Consider the following 18,000-nt stretch of genomic DNA (forward strand, 5'->3'; position numbering starts at 1 on the left):
ATTCCATAAAAAAAAAGATAGTTTTGTTTTATAAACCTAATAATAAATAAAGAAGGTTATGTATACAAAAAAAATTAGTTATTAGTATATTGGATTGAGAAAGTTTAATAAAATAAATATTTTTTTTATAAAAAATTAATTAGTATGTATCTATAAAATATATTTTAATATAAAATATATATTAAAAATTAGTTTTGATGTTTTATAAAATACGAAAGTATTGTATAACTTCAAACTCAAATGAAATATCTAGTTAACTAACAATAATGTAACATAGTGAATGTTGATTTTAGTTTGAATTTTTATATATATATTTTTCTTTCTTGATGTTTTTGAAAATTTTAAAACTTTTGACTCTGGTCCCTACCAAAACGAAATAAACTAATGATAATGTTTAAAATTTAATTTTTCATAAAAAGATATAAAAANTTAATAAATAATAATTTAGTTATCTTCTTTTATTTTTATCTATTCATTATTTTACATTATTATAAGTTAGTTTAATCTTTTAATCTTTAAAATTTAAATTTTGACTTTATTCCACCAAACAAATCAATCTAAATCACAACAAAAATTTTCCATCACATTGAATTAATTTAATTTAAAATTCAAATCAAAGGGATTGAATCCAAATTATAACAACTTATAAAGATAGATGCACATGTTTAACGAGAACCATGAACTCTGAAGCTTCACCTAAAATTGGAAAGTATCATTATCTTAATCTTAATAATAAATTCCAGAACAAAATTATATAATTAAAAAAAGAAAAAACAAAAGTAAAGCACATATAAATCTTGAAAATTAAAGAAAGCAGAGAGATTATCACAGCCACTGATAAGCCCTGAAGATCACCAGAAAACCCTCACTTCTCCATTGTTTTCGCCCTCATCACACTTACACTCATTCACGTGTCTCTTCTCTCACCAAAATTCTTCCACGTTTAGTTTTTGCAAATCACACTTATGATGATGATGATGACAGATTAGCATGTGTTTAAGCTTTTAATTAATTAATTATAATTACTTTTACCCTTTTAGGCTTTAATTTGTCATCAAGTGCAAAAGTAAATGACATTGGTTATCAGAGAAAGGAGGCACCAACAAGCTCTAAGGCTCTCTTTGCCGCAAAGAAACCCTCCTTCGTTATCGTCGTCGTCGTCGTCATCGTCGTCGTCACCACTTCCACATGCATCAGTATCATTATCAGGATCTTCTTCATCTTCCTCCTCGGTCCTAGTTAACCTCTCAGACCTCGAGAAGCTCGCGGTTCTTGGCCATGGAAACGATGGCATAGTGTACAAGGTTCGACACAAGAAGAGTAATTGCTTCTACGCATTGAAAGTGATACGCTCCAACCCTATAATCGGCATTGATGGAAGCCCTAACCACGTGGAGGCAGAGATTCTGAAGAAGATGGATTCGCCGTACGTAGTGAAGTGTCATGCGGTTTTCGACAACGGTTCTTGCAGTGATAATGGTGTAAGCTTTGTTATGGAGTACATGGGTGGAGGGTCGTTGTATGATATCTTGAAACATCATCGTACACTGTCGGAGGATGTGATCTCTGATGTTGCGAAGCGCGTGTTGGAAGGGCTTAACTATTTGCATGCCATGCACGTTGTGCACAGAGACATTAAGCCCTCGAACTTGCTCGTGAATGAGAAGGGTGAGGTGAAGATAGCGGATTTTGGGGTGAGCCACGTGGTGGTGGAAGAGAAAGAGAGTAATGGCGGTGGTGGTGATTATGATCTTCATCACTATGGCAATGCAGGCACGTGTGCATACATGAGTCCTGAAAGGATTGATCCTGAGAGTTGGAGAGGAGGTGGTGGTGGGGATGGTTTTGCCGGCGATGTTTGGTCGATGGGGGTGGTGGTTTTGGAGTGCTTTCTGGGGCATTTTCCGTTGATCGGGGCGGAGCAGAGACCGGACTGGGCAACACTGATGTGTGCCATTTGCTTTGGGGAAAAGGTGGAGATGCCGGAGACGGCGTCGCCGGAGTTCAAGAGCTTTGTACTGAGGTGTCTTGAGAAGGATTGGAGGAAGAGGGCAACAGTGAAGGAGCTTCTCCAACACCCTTTTGTTAATAGAGGAGGGTGTTGCAATTTCAGTAGAAAAAGGCTTGGTGATTATGTTGTTCTTCAGGGGTGAATGATTTAGCAGAGTTTTGGTTTTAGAGTCATCTGATCTTTTTTTTTTCTTCTTAATTATGAGATAGGTGAGATGTGAACATAGTACTCGGCTTTTGTGTTTATGGTTTTGGAAATACACTGGTTGGTGAACATGGCATACTGGAAAAATATCTGTTCCATATTCATAGGGAATTCAGTTTTATTTCTTCAAGTCTGAACATTAACATCACTGTAAAATGAAATTTGTGAGTTTAAAGTTTAATTCAGGTGACACAATTTTTAAAATAAATTGATTGAAAGCTAGGTGTTACATCTTTAGCAAGAATATAATAATCATCATCTTATTATACATAGATAAGATAAGAGGTATCAGCAAATTTTTATTTCTTTGTTCAGGTTAAACAAATATAAAATGTAGTTGAAGTTCTAATAATAAAACTGTTTGAACAAGCCTTATTCAAAACAGGAATATTAATTCAAGACATTACTACTACTAGGACACTTAGTTAATGTTGAAATAGTGAGACTATTATTTAAAATAAACTGATAAGTCAGGAATAGCCAACAAAAGTGTTGAACCTACAGCGACAGTAAATCGGCAATGGTGAGTATGCAAGCGTTTGTGTTAATAGAGGAGAGTGCCACGATTAATAATCTTCTTTTCCATTCTGACATGTCAGCTTAGCCCCTTTTTTTTTTCAAACACTAAAATACAAGTGTTGGAACAGCCAAACCGTCAATAACCATTGATCCTCCAAAACTAGGGAGCAACATTACCAAACTTGAAAGTATGATACAACATTCTCTAACTACTAGAAAAACTACCACATGGGAGCAATCAATACTGGATTCATATAACACTAACATTAACATTAGCAATTACAAGGCCAGCATAAGGCACAACATTTAAGCCACTTACAGTATTATACACCTTGCAGCTTTTTCTTCTCTCTAATTGTTTGTAACAATAAATACAAGGCATTAAATATAAAATCATGTGGACTGACAAACATAGACGTCCAAATAGAGCAAGGGTGCAATAGAGGGACTTTGTAACAAAATCTTGCATGAAAAGAAGCTTGTTTGTGATGAGCTCCTCAAGACTATATACTACAAAAAGTTGTGGCATAGCAGCTGTGTTCTATCCAAGAAAAAACCAAGAGGCAAAAAAAAGTCACTTGCATAATATCTGCAGATCACCAACATAATCACTTGATCTCAAAAACAGAGGTGCAGTGCTGATATCCAACTATTTTGGTTGAGTCAAACTCCAATTCTTTGAAGCTTCTGTGGGTTGACGTAGATAGTTGCCTACAGCAGGAACAGTGTCAGTGACTCGGGCCAATGTAGATAAGGGAAATGGTCATTGTACTATCTAAGACAGGAGAAGAAAATCCATGTTAAACAAGACAAATCATGATGTGAGGCTAACAAAGTGCGTGGTATGCTCAACTTGAGATCAACATAATTTAAGAAATTCACAGCGGAAAGACAGGTGAAAATGTTATCGCAGCCATGAGAACTAAAGTTATGGAATTTTGAAAAACTGAATGTTAACTACATAACAGGTAGAAAGTCATCCTTAAAAAAACTTAGTTTCTTTAATGGGAAAAGTAAAACACCAATGCTAAGATATCTTGGTTTAACCAAACCAGAGGTATTGCCTAAGCCTTGCAACCACAAAGTTACTCTTTCCAAGAGCCAAAGGTACCGAGTTAAGTTATGATGGTTCATACATTCATAGAATAATGAATGACTATGCCTATGCATAGAACCATAAAGCTAAAATTAGGAGCGTTATTCAAAAAAAAAAAACACTATCCTCAGAGTTAATGAATTACAAATTTGATTTAGGGTAGTCAGACAACACATTTATATTAATTAATTATCATAAATACTGATATCTTCATCAATTTTTTCAACCACGTTTGGATTTCATCAAGTTAGTTTTATGAACATGAGAATTATGGTATGAGCATCAACTAATACAGGTAGTGTCAATTAAGATTCAGGTATCCGAATTCTAATCAATGTACTAAACAAAATTCACAATGATTTCCTAAAACATTATAGCTAGACTAGGCATTTTAGCAAGGATAGATTGATTTGAAATACCTACCTCGATGTGATACGAGGTGGATCCGGGAACGTGGTCCTTCAAACTTCCAGTTGTCTTCATCCAAGGCTTTAACCTCCTTGTCAAGAGCAGCCATGAGATCCTTCTTCAACACTGCAACATGGAAAAACAAGAAGCCTAACTGCATTATGATCTATTACTAGGCTATGATATCGAGTGAATGCAACATGGGTTACCACAATTTATAAGGCTACATGTCATTTGAGTTCAAACCTTAAAAACCCCACAAAGTGGCAGCACAAAATCCAAACAATTAATTCATCTTTCTTCATAGAAAGTAACTGCAGTACTAAACTTAAACTTAGTTAACTGAGATTCTCTTCGGGGCTATAATCACTCTTAACTGACACGCGTGCAAATCAAATAATGATAGAATCTAATGACCAGACAGAGACTTAGTGATTACATCAGATGAATGGCAAAGTTTCAAGTTTTTCATGAAGATCGTAACAGATTAACTGCAAACACAGTAAATAAAAGTAACCTGATAAGACATTAAGACAAAAATTAGAGAGGAAAAGAGAAAAAACCTAGCATGGCATCATCCTTCTGTTCATGCGTTGAAATGGGGTCAAAGGGGAAATGGAAATCGTCAATGGAAAGTGCGGCATTGCTGCTACTGCCACCTCCGCCGCCGCCTCCACCAACAACCGCGGTGGTTGACACAGATGAATGAGCCGGTGATGACATCCTTGTTTCAAGAACCACACTGCAAGAGGCAAAATGTTGGCTTCTTTTCAAACGTGATTAGTGATTTCTTTCGTGCTTGCTCAGAAGCGAAAAGACTCGAACTTCACGCGAGCCTCTCCTTCTACAGTTAGGAACATAGTTATCAGTCAGACCACTAGTCACCGGATCACCTATTCACAATTAAACAAATATAAAAAATTATATATTTTCACTAATTACCAACTAATTATGAACTAAATTAATTACATCTTCCATTTTTCATTTCAAGAGAAAAGTGGCAAGCAGAACAAAGAAAAGGCTATCACATCACAATACCTAACACACAAATTCACATCATCAAATTTGTAGTTTTATTCTTCTATTTTTCTTACTCTCCTCTCATTTTTCAATTTTCAATCATTTTTCATGTACCACTATTCTGCCATAGACCTATAACCTTTCACCCACAGAGAAAACCCTCTCTTCTGACCAAAAAGAGCCCCACAACAAAGTTTTTAAAATGACTCACAGCAAAAAGAAATCTTTTTTCACTTCCTTTGTTCTGCAGTCATGGTTCCTTCATTCTTATACCAAAAATATATTCTTCCCTCCCAAGCTTTCTGATTCTTCTTCTACATCTTTACCAACACCAATCAACTACTTATCAACTAATTGTAAACACTTCAACAAATTTAAAAAATAAAATAAAATAAGCGAAAGAAATAAAAACTGCTCACCAGATTGACCAGAATACGCAGAGGCAGACGGCCAAGCCGAGCACGGCGACGGTGGCTCAGGGCAAACCAGAGGACGGCGATGGCGAACGGAATAAGGAAGCACGAGAAGAGGCAGGAGACAAAACAGAGGTGAGGCCGAGAGGGTTAGGGTGACCGGTTTTTCGACTGGTTAGGAAAGTTTAATTTGTTAATGATTCATAAATCATGAGTAATGCATATTTTTTTTATAAATTTAATAAAAATATTTATTTATTTCATCTAATTTTACTCTTTGTTAAACAATTCTTTTTGTGGGTAAAATCCCACAAGGCTTTTCGATAAAATAATTTTCCTTTTGATATATGCAAATGATTAAAGATTTAAGAATACAATACAAATAAATGAATAATCAAAAAATATTTTTTTTAGTAAACAAATTTCGCATTTAACTAACAGCTCTTGTATTTTATTTTTATTTCAACTTCCAACATCAAATATTTTAAGGTACCAACAAGCTTAAGACATGGTTCTGTCTCTGCTAAAACTTGTTCTGTCTCTACAATACAAATACAATGCCACACCCAACACCATTCATTTTTTTTTTACCAGCTCTACTTGTTTCTTTCTTCCTCTTTTCATTTTCTTTATTGTATATTGTTTCTTTTTTTTTTCAAATTAAAGGAAGTAGTTGTATATAATAGGAGTGCTTCTTATCATAGACATTTACTTATCTCGATTGAATTATTGGCATGGATTTTATTATTAGTAATTTGATTATTGGCATGGAATTCTTACACGATGACTTATTGAACGAAAAGACCAACCAGTGTTTTCAAAATTTTATTCCTGTGAGCATCTTCTTAATTAATTCCTTTATTGTTTCCATCGAACACCAATTTCTTCACAGCTTCAACGCTACATTTTTCCGTTCGTACCTAAGCTATGCTCATTGTGCTAATTACTAAGCTATTATATTGACGCCTCAAAGTAAACATAATAAGTTGATATAAGTAGAATACAAGTAGAATTTCACATGCATGCTTATGTATAAGTAGAATACAAGTAGAATTTCACAATAACAAGCTTTCTTCTTCTTCTTTATTGAAATGAGCCTAAATCATCAAATTGGAACACCATTTTAAACATAAATTTTGTGGTGTTCATGTCACATATGTCAAGTTAACACTTAAAAATATATATTATCGATACTTGAAATAAAAAGGAACAAAAAGTTACGAAATTTAATTTCAAGAAGATCAATTTAGTCATTTACTAAAGTTAAAACCAATTCGATTCACATGGAGAAATCTAAAAATCAAATTGAACCTTACCTCTATTTGAACATTAAAAATATTTTTGAAATTTTTCAAAAGTTTTAGGAGACAAAAAATATACTTTATTTAATAATAGAATTTCACTCTAGTTTTTCAACCCGTTCATTGAGCTTCAACTTAGAACTAACATCACTAGAGCAATCTTCAGCAACTCTTTCAACATCTTGCAAAATGTTGGATACTTTGACCTTGGTCCGAAGGGCCTGCCCATCTAAACCATCCAGATTGTCTCACAGGACCTGCACAATACTCTCTACCTGGGTTGGCAACACTATTTGAGACTTGTAACAGAGCTCTCAAACCACAATCCCAAAAACGTTCGCCCGTTACAGTAGAATTGCCGCTGCCATAGGAAACATTTGTAAATCTTCTAGTTCTAGCCGTCATTGTTAAATAAACTGTTGTACCTGATAGAGTTGACAAAACACAATTCAGAAAAAAGAAAAAAAAAAGATTTATTTGAACTCATGATTTATGATGTGCTAACCCAAAGAACATGTTTTGCTAAAAGTAACAGCCAATATGTGGTAGTGCACAACAAACTCTAATTCAAATCTATTCTGAATATTGGATATAACTCCATCAATGTTGGAAACCAATTTTAGCAATGAATTAAATGTCAATTCCTATAATATTGTAAACTATGGTCCCTATGACCAAAAAGTTCATCTGGTCATAAAACACAGCATTTCAGAATAAAATCAATGAAGAATAGAACCAAAGATATTGATAAGAATTTTCAGTAACAAAAACACACTCATTTCCCAATTCAATTCAGTTTAAAGTCTATTATATAGTGAATGGTGAGAATGAGATCGGCTAGAATTAGACATAGAAGAGAGGATAGGAAATATTAGGAATGGGTAGTCTCTCTAATACTATCACACTATGTCTGTTCAAATTTCCTGCGTTTCAGTATAATTGCATAACTAGGAAGGGGTTGATATCACACTGATTCCCTCTCTGTTTCAGCCCATCAAGCTCGGTTTTCGTTCTTTATCCTATTTTCTGTTGTACCAGTTATTACAGTTACCCCCCACAATGCACCCACATAAAAAACTCAAGTATTACATATATGGGGAATCAGAAAACTGTACCCATGCAAAGTATGACCTATACAACATAGGCATATATCATATAATGTTGAAAAATTATAAATACTAGATCTCATTGCTATTTACCCATCAAAGAATGAAACATAACCTTTTATATTACAGCTTAAATTGCAAATAAACAACTAAAGAAAAAGAAGAATAACTCATTCCCATTTATACCAAAATTGTGATAATAAAAGTCAACTTCTTTCTAATCCAAATATGTTCTGTATACTAGCATTCCATTCAACTAGTCCTTCCTAACACACACTTCATTACTCAAATCTGTTATGTATATTAGCATTCAACACAAACCTGTTCTAAATACTAGCAATCCATTCAAATCTTCATTCAAACCAAACATATGAAGTTGAAAAAATTGTATGAGTTACCAATTTCTACTGCCTTTGCAATTATTCTCACTATGAAAAATAAATGGAAACAGAAAACACTTTGATTAACTTTATCCAGACAAATTTATATCTTTGATCTATTGAAAATCTAAAACATGAGAAAAAGTCAAATACCACACACGCAAATCACTTGTTCTTCAAAGAAGCAGGACAAATTCTCAGTATGCCACAATACATAACTGATCTCTGAAACAAAAGAACACTGGAAAATAAAGAGGACAGATCTTTTCACAAGATTCTACCTTTACTCAATCTCAATATTCAAAAGCATCAACAGATTCCCTTCTATCACCTACAACCAACAGAAGAAACAAATTGAAAAAAGCACCATACAAAAACAGGAAAAATAATAACGAAAAAGAGGAGGGATGGAGAAGACATCAAAGATAATAATAGTAGGATAGACAGCAAGAGAGAGAGAGATGGAGAGAGACGGACAGAGGGCGACAGTGATACACAGCGACAGAGAACGAGAGAGACAAGGAGAAAATCATATTTGCAAAAATGGAGATACTGTGGCAAGGCTTCCTCGTCGGAGACGAACTTGACTCCGAGAAGGGGAGTGGCGCCGGCGAAATGGGTTCTCCGATGGAGAAGATCTGGAATTGACAAATGAGAAACGGATCTCTGAAATGTCGAGTTAGGGTTTTCTTTGTGTTTTTTCATTTTAAATAATAGGGTAATTTAGTCATTCCATTTATTTTAATCTCTGTTTTTATTTTGAACTAAACATGATACTAAGACATAATCATGTACATCTTACACCAAACACAATACAAAGACTTAATTAAGTCTCTGTCTCTCGGTCTCTATCTCCCAGTCTCTGTCTCTCTTCTAAACGCAGCCTAAAAGTACAAATGGCAATTCCCCATGACTTCTTTCTTGCCTTAACAGTTAACACTGCACAAAAGTATCAAGATTAATGAGAAATAAACACCAATTATCAATTAAACTCTCTGGAATACATCCATTTTCCTTATATACAGCAGTCAAACCAAGCACAGGAAATCTAAGCTCCAAACTCGTGAAAAGAGCGTCAATATATAAGGTTACACTGAATTAAGGTATTGCTAAAATGTTAGCAATAAGTGCGGTAAAGGAAAACCCAAAAGAATTAATATTTCTTTTGTTAAGGAAACAAAAAGAGAAAATAGACAAGAAGTACGTTGTGATGCATCCATAAAACCATTAAAATCAACACAAGCAACAACACAAACCCCAAGGACAAAATCACGATGCACTTATGTCAAATTATGAACTGAAACCAGAGGAGAGAAATCCCAGTCATTGACAAGATCAGGGGAAAATCACCTGAGAGAGATCATCAGCATGGAAGATGCTAGCTGCACTTCAATGGCTCAGTTCATATCATTGATCGTTAACAGAACTGATAATCTTTGACTATGAACGGAAGAAATTAGTACATTATGCAAACTAAACCAACCATGCAACCAAAGCCCATGTATAATGACATAACTGTAAAAGCCAAGATCTGTCATCACTAAAATTATATACTATGAACTCCACGACCATATAAAAGTTCAAGTAAAGAATTTCAATGACTAAGCTCATAACATCTACATTTATTGAGGAAATCCAACATCTAAAACTACGCATATGAGAGGTGAAATCTTAAAGCAAATATTACGCAGTATATATTACCAAAGATGAATTTGATCTTTGAGTCTTTGAAGCTTTAGCAAGTTGAGATCTTGCTTGTGCAGTTGCTGCATGGGAATGCTCAATGTTGGACCCAATATCATCTAAAAAAATATGAATTCTTAGCATCAGATCACATGAGAAGTTCTGGACAAATAAAACCTTGGGATAAGACAGAGATGTATTCAATTAGAATAGAAGTGAAAGTTACCAATCATAGCTCCTTGTTCATGCACAAGCACAGCAAGGTCTTTAAAAATTTCATTTACTTCACCAATTTGCTGCTGAATTTCTTGAATGCCTTGATCTCTTTCTTCAATGATAGCCTCATTGAAGGCAATCTCATTATCTAAAAACACCACCTCCTGCCTGCAGCAAGATAATGCTATAGCTGAGATACTAAATATACAATCAGGTCAAATCTAAAAATGTCAAAATACATTTTGGTCCATGACAAAATTGGAATTCAATATTAGTCCCTAAAAGAATTTGCCAATACCTTCAACCCTAAAATAAAAAATGTTATAACAAGTTACTACTTCCATTTGGTAGCTTGGGCATTCATTATGTGATCACTGAAATGCAGTGTGTTTCAATTAATTACAGATTAGAATTTCGAAATAATTAAATTCTTACAACATATCTTTACTTAGGGGATGAAAGCATTAGCAGATTTTCTTTAACTAATATTTATATTAACTCATTTTGAAAGGGGTAGCCTTCTATTAACACTAAATCACCAAAAAAGTTTTTCAACAAAGTTTACAACTTGTAGCAGAACCCTGACAGTGATTCATCAACTCTTCGCACAGAGAGAGGGGTCGGGGTGTAGAAAGAGGAAAATAATAAAGAAAAAAGAAGCACTTTAGCATCAACGTTATTATAGAGCATAATTTCCTATGACAAATAGGTTACATTTAAGAAGTAATCTGATATACATTAATTCATGTTGAAGTTTCCAGATTTTCATCAAATTCACAGTCTTGTCATTTATAATGTAAATTCCTCCACAGCACCAGAAGAAAAAAAGAAAAAACGAATGTGCTTTTCACTATCAATTGTATTTTAGTTTCATGTAATATACAAAAATTACCTTCTGGATTCCACAAGAAGGGCACGCTGTTCTGGCATCTTACCAGAATTAGCAACTGCTTCATTAGCTGTATAGCTGCAAAAAGAGAAGCCCAAATATTAAGTGTTATGTGCATAGATGACAGCCAGTAGAGAAGCAAAATTAATAACCAACAGTAACATATTCTTCTTTAAGAATGAGTTCAATATATAAAATTGTATCAACATAAGCATTACGCCACACACATAAACACAGTCTTCCACTGTTAGATTCCACTAATGGTTGATTAGTCACCTGGATGGAGCTGCTTGTGGAACAAATGGGGTGTAAGCTGTTTCCCTCTCTGCCGCAAGACGCTGTGCCTTCTGAAATTCTTTCAACACTGCCTGAAAATCTTTCGCGAGTTTAGCATCTGCTATCTTCTTGCTTGCCTGCAAACACACACACAATAAAGACATTAAATGCCTCTTTTATTTTATTTTGGTCAATGTAAAAGAACTCAAGGTCATAGCAACCAATACATTAACATATAATTATAACTAAAACTATCCCAAACATTTCCAGCAAAAACATTCACTCAAAAACTAATCCCAGCGAAACCATCCCCCAAAACAATCTGGGAAATAAAAAGCACAATTTCCGGAGAGACTCATGATAACAATTCCATGGTATCATAACAAGAATTAACCTTATCTTCACATGCAATTGAGGTAAAAACTTACATTGATATTAGATTGGTGATCAATTTCACTAGCTTGTTTAAGCTTCGCTGAAGTGTCCTTCACCAATTGTCCAATGTGCAGCCTTGTCTTGTGCCTGCAACGTCAATAACGCCGTAAGAAACGGAAACCTCGATCCAATTGTTATCTCAGAAATATCATGCAAAAAGCAAATCCAATCAAAAAACAAACCACAACCACAAAAAATTCACACCAAAACAGTCAAGGCACATAAGAGGGAGAAAGAGGGGAACGTGATCTCACAGCTTCTCGCGGAGCTCGGGGGTGTCTTTGGGGGTTCCTAGGGTGTTAACGAGCCTCTGGAAGGTGGAGACCGCAGTGTTGATCTGGAAAATTCCGGCAGCCACCGCCTGAGTGGGGTCTTGCTTGCCGTTGATGTTGCCTCGGCGGGAAGCGAACGGCCGGCCGGCCTCGATGTCTTGAAAACTCATTCTATATTATTGAATCTCTCTCTCTGTCTCTCGAGGATTGCGCGCGCGTGCCTGCTTAACCCTAAATAAGCTTCTCGAGAAAATTGAAGACAGTTTCCTTAGAATTGGAAAATTGAAAGAGGAAAGTTGTTGCCGGTCTCGGAAAACCGATCGGAATTCGGTGAATTAGGGATGTTATGAATCTAAAAGTGCAGCACCGAACCCGATTTAGAGAGAGAAGAGAGATAGAGAGATTTTGTGATGTGATGATTGCTTTACTTTTAGAGAGAGAAATTGGAAGCGTGCCTGTTATGGAGCGAAACTTCGTTATGATGCCTTGCCGACACGTGGACCCAAGTACACGTGGCTCCTCAAGATACGACAGACATAAAATAAAGTTAAAATTAAATTCATTAACAAAATCGTGATTGAAGTTAAATAATGGCCATAGAGACGAGGGAATGACTCTTAACACATCCACCACTGGATCATATGGATGCGGATTAATTGAGGGGCAGCTGAATTCCAAGGCCGATCACATGAATGTTTCTCCATTCGGTTGCCGTTTGTGCGTGGTATATACTATATATGGAAATTTGAAAATCAATCCGAATAAGGTGTTGGGAAATGAAAAAGAAGTCTTTATTTCAACCTCAATCCTATGTGTTTTAAAAACATGATGATGGTAGAATATGAGGGGAGAAAGATTGTAAAAATGAGAAATTTAAGAGAGAAAATGATTGAATCAACACTCCGGACGGAAGAATTTTAAAATCCTAGCACCTCTTGGATACACCGTAAGTATTGGTATATCAAAGTACTATAATGGAGAAAAAAAACTAAAGATTTATGATTTTAGTTTATCATTTTGTATGAGTAGTTTAATTTTTTTATTATTTATAGTCTCTTTTAATTCGACAAACTAAAGAGTAACAGTAAGTTTTATTTAAAAATTTTTAGTTAATAAATTATTACATGTATAAAATAAAATTACTTAAACCAATGAATAAACTAATCATTTAACTAATTAAGTTAGTTAATAGTTTAATATTTTTAGTCTATTAATTAATTTAACACTGTATTTTTAGTCAATAATTATAATGAAATATTTTTTAAAAAAAAGTATTACTTTTATTGAGAACATTATAAAAATATTTCTTAAATTAAGATTTTATTAATATGTTTTAAAGATCCGTTTTAAGAATATCATAAAAAAATTCTAAAATTTATTAAAAATAATAAAATGTACTGAAATTTAAATATATCACAAAATTTAGAGTATTTATTTAAATAATTTTTTGAAAGATTTAAAAATGGATATTTTAGTCATAAAAAAAATAATACATAAATTATTTTTCAATTTTTTTTCTGTCGGACATAATAATCTCCAAACTATTTTTCAGCGTAACTCACTATTAAATGACAAAATAATCTATGATAAGGAGGACAAAACAGTCCCTGATAGTTTTCTTTTTCCTCTTCTTCTCCGTTGCCATCACCGTCTCTTCAACTAATATAATTTTTGCTTGAAGGACAATCCAATTTGAGGAGGAAAGTGAGAGCACATGAGAAGAGGAAGTGCAAAACGGTGACGTTTTGGCTTGGGTTGAAGTTGTTAGTGGATTGTAAGAACACGACGTTTTCGACAAGCTCGCCTCTAATGGCAGATCGGGTGATGGTGTTGTCTGGTATGAAGCCACATGTGTTATTGTTGCATCCTGGGGAGAGGGGCGCTGCAGGTGCATGAACCACAAGAGGTGAAGCTAGCAAGGGAGCACTTAGCGGAACCGCAACGGGAGGGCGGTAGGTGGAGGAGACATAGTTTTGGTCGCAGTAGTCATTGGACCAATGTTTTTGGTCTAAATGATTTCTGAGCTGAAAATACGATAATGGCGACAGAGAAAAGGAGGAAGAAGAAAGTTATCGGAAACTATTTTGTCCTCCTTGTCAAGGAGTGTTTTGTCTTTCATTAGTAAATTACGCCGGAAAATAAAATGGGGACTGTTATGTCCGACGGAAAAAAATATTGGATATTAATTTATATATTAATTTTATTGGAACTAAAATGTCTGCTTTTAAAATTTGTAGGGATTGATTTTGGTAATTACTCAAATTTAAATTCTTTTATTATTATACTCTTTAAATGTGTATCTTTAAAATACAATATTGTCTTTTGTTTGATGTAGTCAACATATTCAACCAATATTAAAATATTATCTTGTATAGGTACAGAGTGAAACCGCACTCCGACCCTTAATCATTTTGCAAACTTCTATTTCGCCCATTGTCAATTGAAAAATGATATTACAGTCCTTAACTAATTTATCTGTCAGATCTTTTGCTTTTTCTGTTAATGTCTCTATCTATAACTAACGGATGTTATCTAAATGTATCGTTAATTCAACACGTGTCAAATAACCATTTAAAGGACAAATCGCCCCTGACCACTCAACAAAAATATTGCATTTTGCCTCTCTTCAATGATTTCTCCGAAGCTAATTTATCTAACGGTTTAGATAATTTCACTCTCGGCGAAAGAGATAGGGCAAAATAATATATAGAGATTGCAGTAATGAGTTTGCTATGACTGTGCTTGATTTTTCGGAGTTGTTAGGATTTAGTAATAATATGATTGGGATTTGTGATAATAATGGTAATGCTATGGTTGAGGATAGTGAGAAGTATGGGTTGGTGATGGTGATACGAAATCGAAAAGTATAATGGATCAATTGGATGTTGTGAAGAAAACAAAGAGTGATGTGTTATCATATTTGGAGGGAGAAGATTTAATACGTATGGTAAGTAATAGTAATATAAAATTGGAGGGTGGATTGTGTGGTAAGGGTAGCGGATTGGATCAATTCAATAATTTAATTTTAGTGTGCAATTGAGGTTGGAAGATAAGGAGGATAGAGAAAATGAGAGGTTCGAGGAGGAAGGATTGTCCGATTTTGAACATTCAGAAGGTGTGGACTCAATGTACAACTATAAAAAAGATATGTGATGACAATAGGAATGAGTATTCTGTGGCGAAGAGTGTGCAACATAGTTGTAAAAATCATGGTTCTGAAAATCGAACCGGACCGGTCAGTTCAACCAAAAATCGGTTACATAACTAGTCAGGATAAGGCTAAAAACTACGTGGAAAAAAATTGGTGAAAAAATTGGTCGAACCGACGATTAACCGATAAACTGACAGAACCGTTCGATTTTTTAGCGAATTTTTTGTTTGAAAGTAAAATTTCTAAACGACGTCATTTTGTCTATTTAAAAAAAAAAGAAAGGCTAAATGAAGCTGAACCTTAATCACCCATAAGAGTAATCAGCAGCAACAGCAACTCAGCTCTCCTCTCTTCTCTGCAAAATGCGAACCATCGCAGTAACTCATCTCTCCTCTCTTCGCAGTCGCATAGCCACCACCACCAATCGAGCAGCCTACCGCCATCGCCATCGCATCCCACAGCCACAGCAGCGATAGGTTTGACCACCGCAGCCACCACCGCGTCCTTGTCATCGCCGAGCTCCTCCTTATTCGTCGCCGAACTCGCCTCCTCATTCGTCACCGAGCTCGCCTCCTCTTTCGTTGCCATTGCCGCAGGTAAGTAATACTCTGTTATTCACTTATTCCTCCTCGTTGCCTTTTGATTTTCTGTGCATGATTTCTTGATTTATTTGTTTGCTAGATTCAAGATTTTGATTTATTTGTTATCTGTTCATGATTTATTTGTTTGCTGGATTCATGATTTTGATTTTTGATTTTCTGAAATTATTTGTTCATGATTTATTTGTTTGTTGCTTCATGATTCTGTTGCTGAATTCATAGTTTTATGAGGTTATTTTGGATTCATTATTTTTTATTTTCTGAGGTTATTTATTTGTTCATGGTTTTCTGAGGTTGTTTTTGTTTTTGTTTTTTGTTTTTTGGATTACCTGTTTATGGTGGAGATATTGGAACACTTAATGATGATTATGATTTTTGATGAGTTGCACCTTTGATTAGTTGAAAACTTGCTAGTAATTGTTTCTTTTGAATGTAGAACATTATGGGTTTGTCATTATGTGCGTTCCTTTTGTTTAGTTATAAACTTTGATGTTTGAAGTTGTTTGTGAACCTCTAATATTAAGTTATGGATAATTTATTATGTGAAATTTTATATTTTATTAAGTTAGAAATTATTGAATTTATATATTTAAATTTTTTTAGATTTTTTAATAATTTTATTTAATATTTAATTAAACCGATTGAATTCCGATCGAACCAGTAAACTATTGAACCAGAGACCTCACCGGTTTATTGACCGGTCTGGTTCTCACAACCTTAGTAAAAATCAAATCGGACCGACTGGTTTGGCTAGAAAATCGGTGAATCAGTTCGGTTCGTTTCTTAGACCGTTTAAGGATAAAAACCGACATGAACCGAAGAAAATCGGTTAAATTTGGTAAAAACCAATGAAAAACCAGTTTTTGTAAAAATTGAACCAGACCATTCGATTCATTCCTTGGACCGTTTAAGGATGGAAATTGGCATGAACCGGTGAGAACCGGTTAAATTCGGTAAAAACCGGCTCAATAACAGTGGACGCTATGATACTCCACAGCACCGCATCTCCACTTGTGATCTAGTGCATCCTACGGTCCTCGAACGTGACACCTGTCCACCTGTTAGCATTTGTTAGTTTGGAAAAATCCAAATTGTTAGAGGTAGGGTTTGTTAGTCCACCTTCAATGCCACTCTGTCAATATGCTTCTCATTTATATATGTGACAAACATTAATTATATAGTAAATTTTGAATTAAATAATTATATAAATATCCAATTTAAGTTGATTTTGTATTTTCTATTTTTTAAATTAATAATATTTTTAATTATATGCCATTATTAATAGAAATATAAAGTTTACTAAAAATGTATTAATCTTTATCTATTTTAATGTTAGTATTGTGATTAAAGTTATATTTTTTGATATTAGTATTGAAATTTACTAATATTATGAATTGGTATTTTTATTGTGTTAAATTAAAATACTATTGTAGTAGTACTAACTAATTTATGTCTATATTTGTATTAGCTATTTTTAAAATTTAAGACTCAGTTGTTCTTAAAATATTGGTGAAAATGTATATTTTAACATTTTTAAAATTTTTTACTATTTTTTATTTTTTATTTATATATGACCGATTTTATCGATTCAACCATTAATCTATCTGTTGAACCAATAAATTAATGAACTAGTAATCTAATTAGTTTAATTACCAATTCGATTATTACAATTATAGTGTGCAATATTATAAAAAATTGAAACCGTGGAACAAGAATCTATTGCTTATAAACTCCTTTGTGGTCTTTGGCTCAAATGATTTGGATAATTTTTTATTAGATAACATAAATTTGATCAAGATCTTGAGATGTCTGTTTTTTGCTGTGAGAAGCAAAAATAAAACAATAAAGTTGAACAATGAAAGGAAGAAGAAAAAGAAATAAAACATTCTTAATTTTTTCAAAATGTAATATTTTACTGAATTATCAAAAAAAAATTTGTTTCATTAAATTATTACTTGGCACGTGTTAAATTAACAATATATTAAGTAATATCTATTAACTATAGACAAAAATATTAATAG

At 33.9% G+C, this 18,000-nt stretch overlaps 3 protein-coding genes and 1 long non-coding RNA gene across 7 annotated transcripts; 1 reads left to right on the forward strand and 3 right to left on the reverse strand.

The window, feature by feature from the left end:
- Nucleotides 1-1,070: 1,070 nt before the first annotated feature.
- Nucleotides 1,071-2,162, forward strand: LOC107487017 (mitogen-activated protein kinase kinase 10). Its single transcript, XM_021144050.2, has one exon. It carries the CDS (start codon nucleotides 1,071-1,073, stop codon nucleotides 2,151-2,153), a length of 1,083 nt encoding a protein of 360 aa, XP_020999709.1. The 3' UTR covers nucleotides 2,154-2,162.
- Nucleotides 2,163-2,753: 591 nt separating this feature from the next.
- Nucleotides 2,754-5,883, reverse strand: LOC107487179 (protein SAMBA). 4 transcript variants are annotated; one of them, XM_016107784.3, is made up of 5 exons: nucleotides 5,678-5,878; nucleotides 5,470-5,578; nucleotides 4,802-5,082; nucleotides 4,254-4,364; nucleotides 2,754-3,445 (listed from the first exon to the last, which is right to left on the reverse strand). In XM_016107784.3, exons 3-5 carry the CDS (start codon nucleotides 4,959-4,961, stop codon nucleotides 3,384-3,386), a joined length of 333 nt encoding a protein of 110 aa, XP_015963270.1. In that variant the 5' UTR covers nucleotides 4,962-5,082; nucleotides 5,470-5,578; nucleotides 5,678-5,878; the 3' UTR covers nucleotides 2,754-3,383. The 4 variants fall into 4 exon arrangements, with proteins under 4 accessions (XP_015963270.1, XP_015963269.1, XP_015963267.1 ...); XM_016107783.3 differs by lacking the exon at nucleotides 5,470-5,578; XM_016107781.3 differs by lacking the exon at nucleotides 5,470-5,578 and having other exon boundaries at nucleotides 4,802-5,131.
- Nucleotides 5,884-6,965: 1,082 nt separating this feature from the next.
- Nucleotides 6,966-9,901, reverse strand: LOC127747729 (uncharacterized). The gene is made up of 3 exons (XR_008009525.1): nucleotides 9,809-9,901; nucleotides 8,740-8,789; nucleotides 6,966-7,397 (listed from the first exon to the last, which is right to left on the reverse strand). It is a non-coding gene; the product is annotated as an uncharacterized LOC127747729 (long non-coding RNA).
- A 187-nt stretch (nucleotides 9,902-10,088) lies between these two features.
- Nucleotides 10,089-12,745, reverse strand: LOC107487177 (syntaxin-22). Its single transcript, XM_016107779.3, has 6 exons — nucleotides 12,212-12,745; nucleotides 11,951-12,044; nucleotides 11,523-11,659; nucleotides 11,250-11,324; nucleotides 10,368-10,525; nucleotides 10,089-10,260 (listed from the first exon to the last, which is right to left on the reverse strand). The coding sequence occupies exons 1-6, from the start codon at nucleotides 12,397-12,399 to the stop codon at nucleotides 10,142-10,144; spliced, it is 771 nt and encodes a 256-aa protein (XP_015963265.1). The 5' UTR covers nucleotides 12,400-12,745; the 3' UTR covers nucleotides 10,089-10,141.
- Between the last annotated feature and the right edge of the window lie 5,255 nt (nucleotides 12,746-18,000).

This window comes from Arachis duranensis, chromosome 5 (assembly GCF_000817695.3).
Source record: "Arachis duranensis cultivar V14167 chromosome 5, aradu.V14167.gnm2.J7QH, whole genome shotgun sequence".
NCBI classification, from domain to species: Eukaryota; Viridiplantae; Streptophyta; class Magnoliopsida; order Fabales; family Fabaceae; genus Arachis; species Arachis duranensis.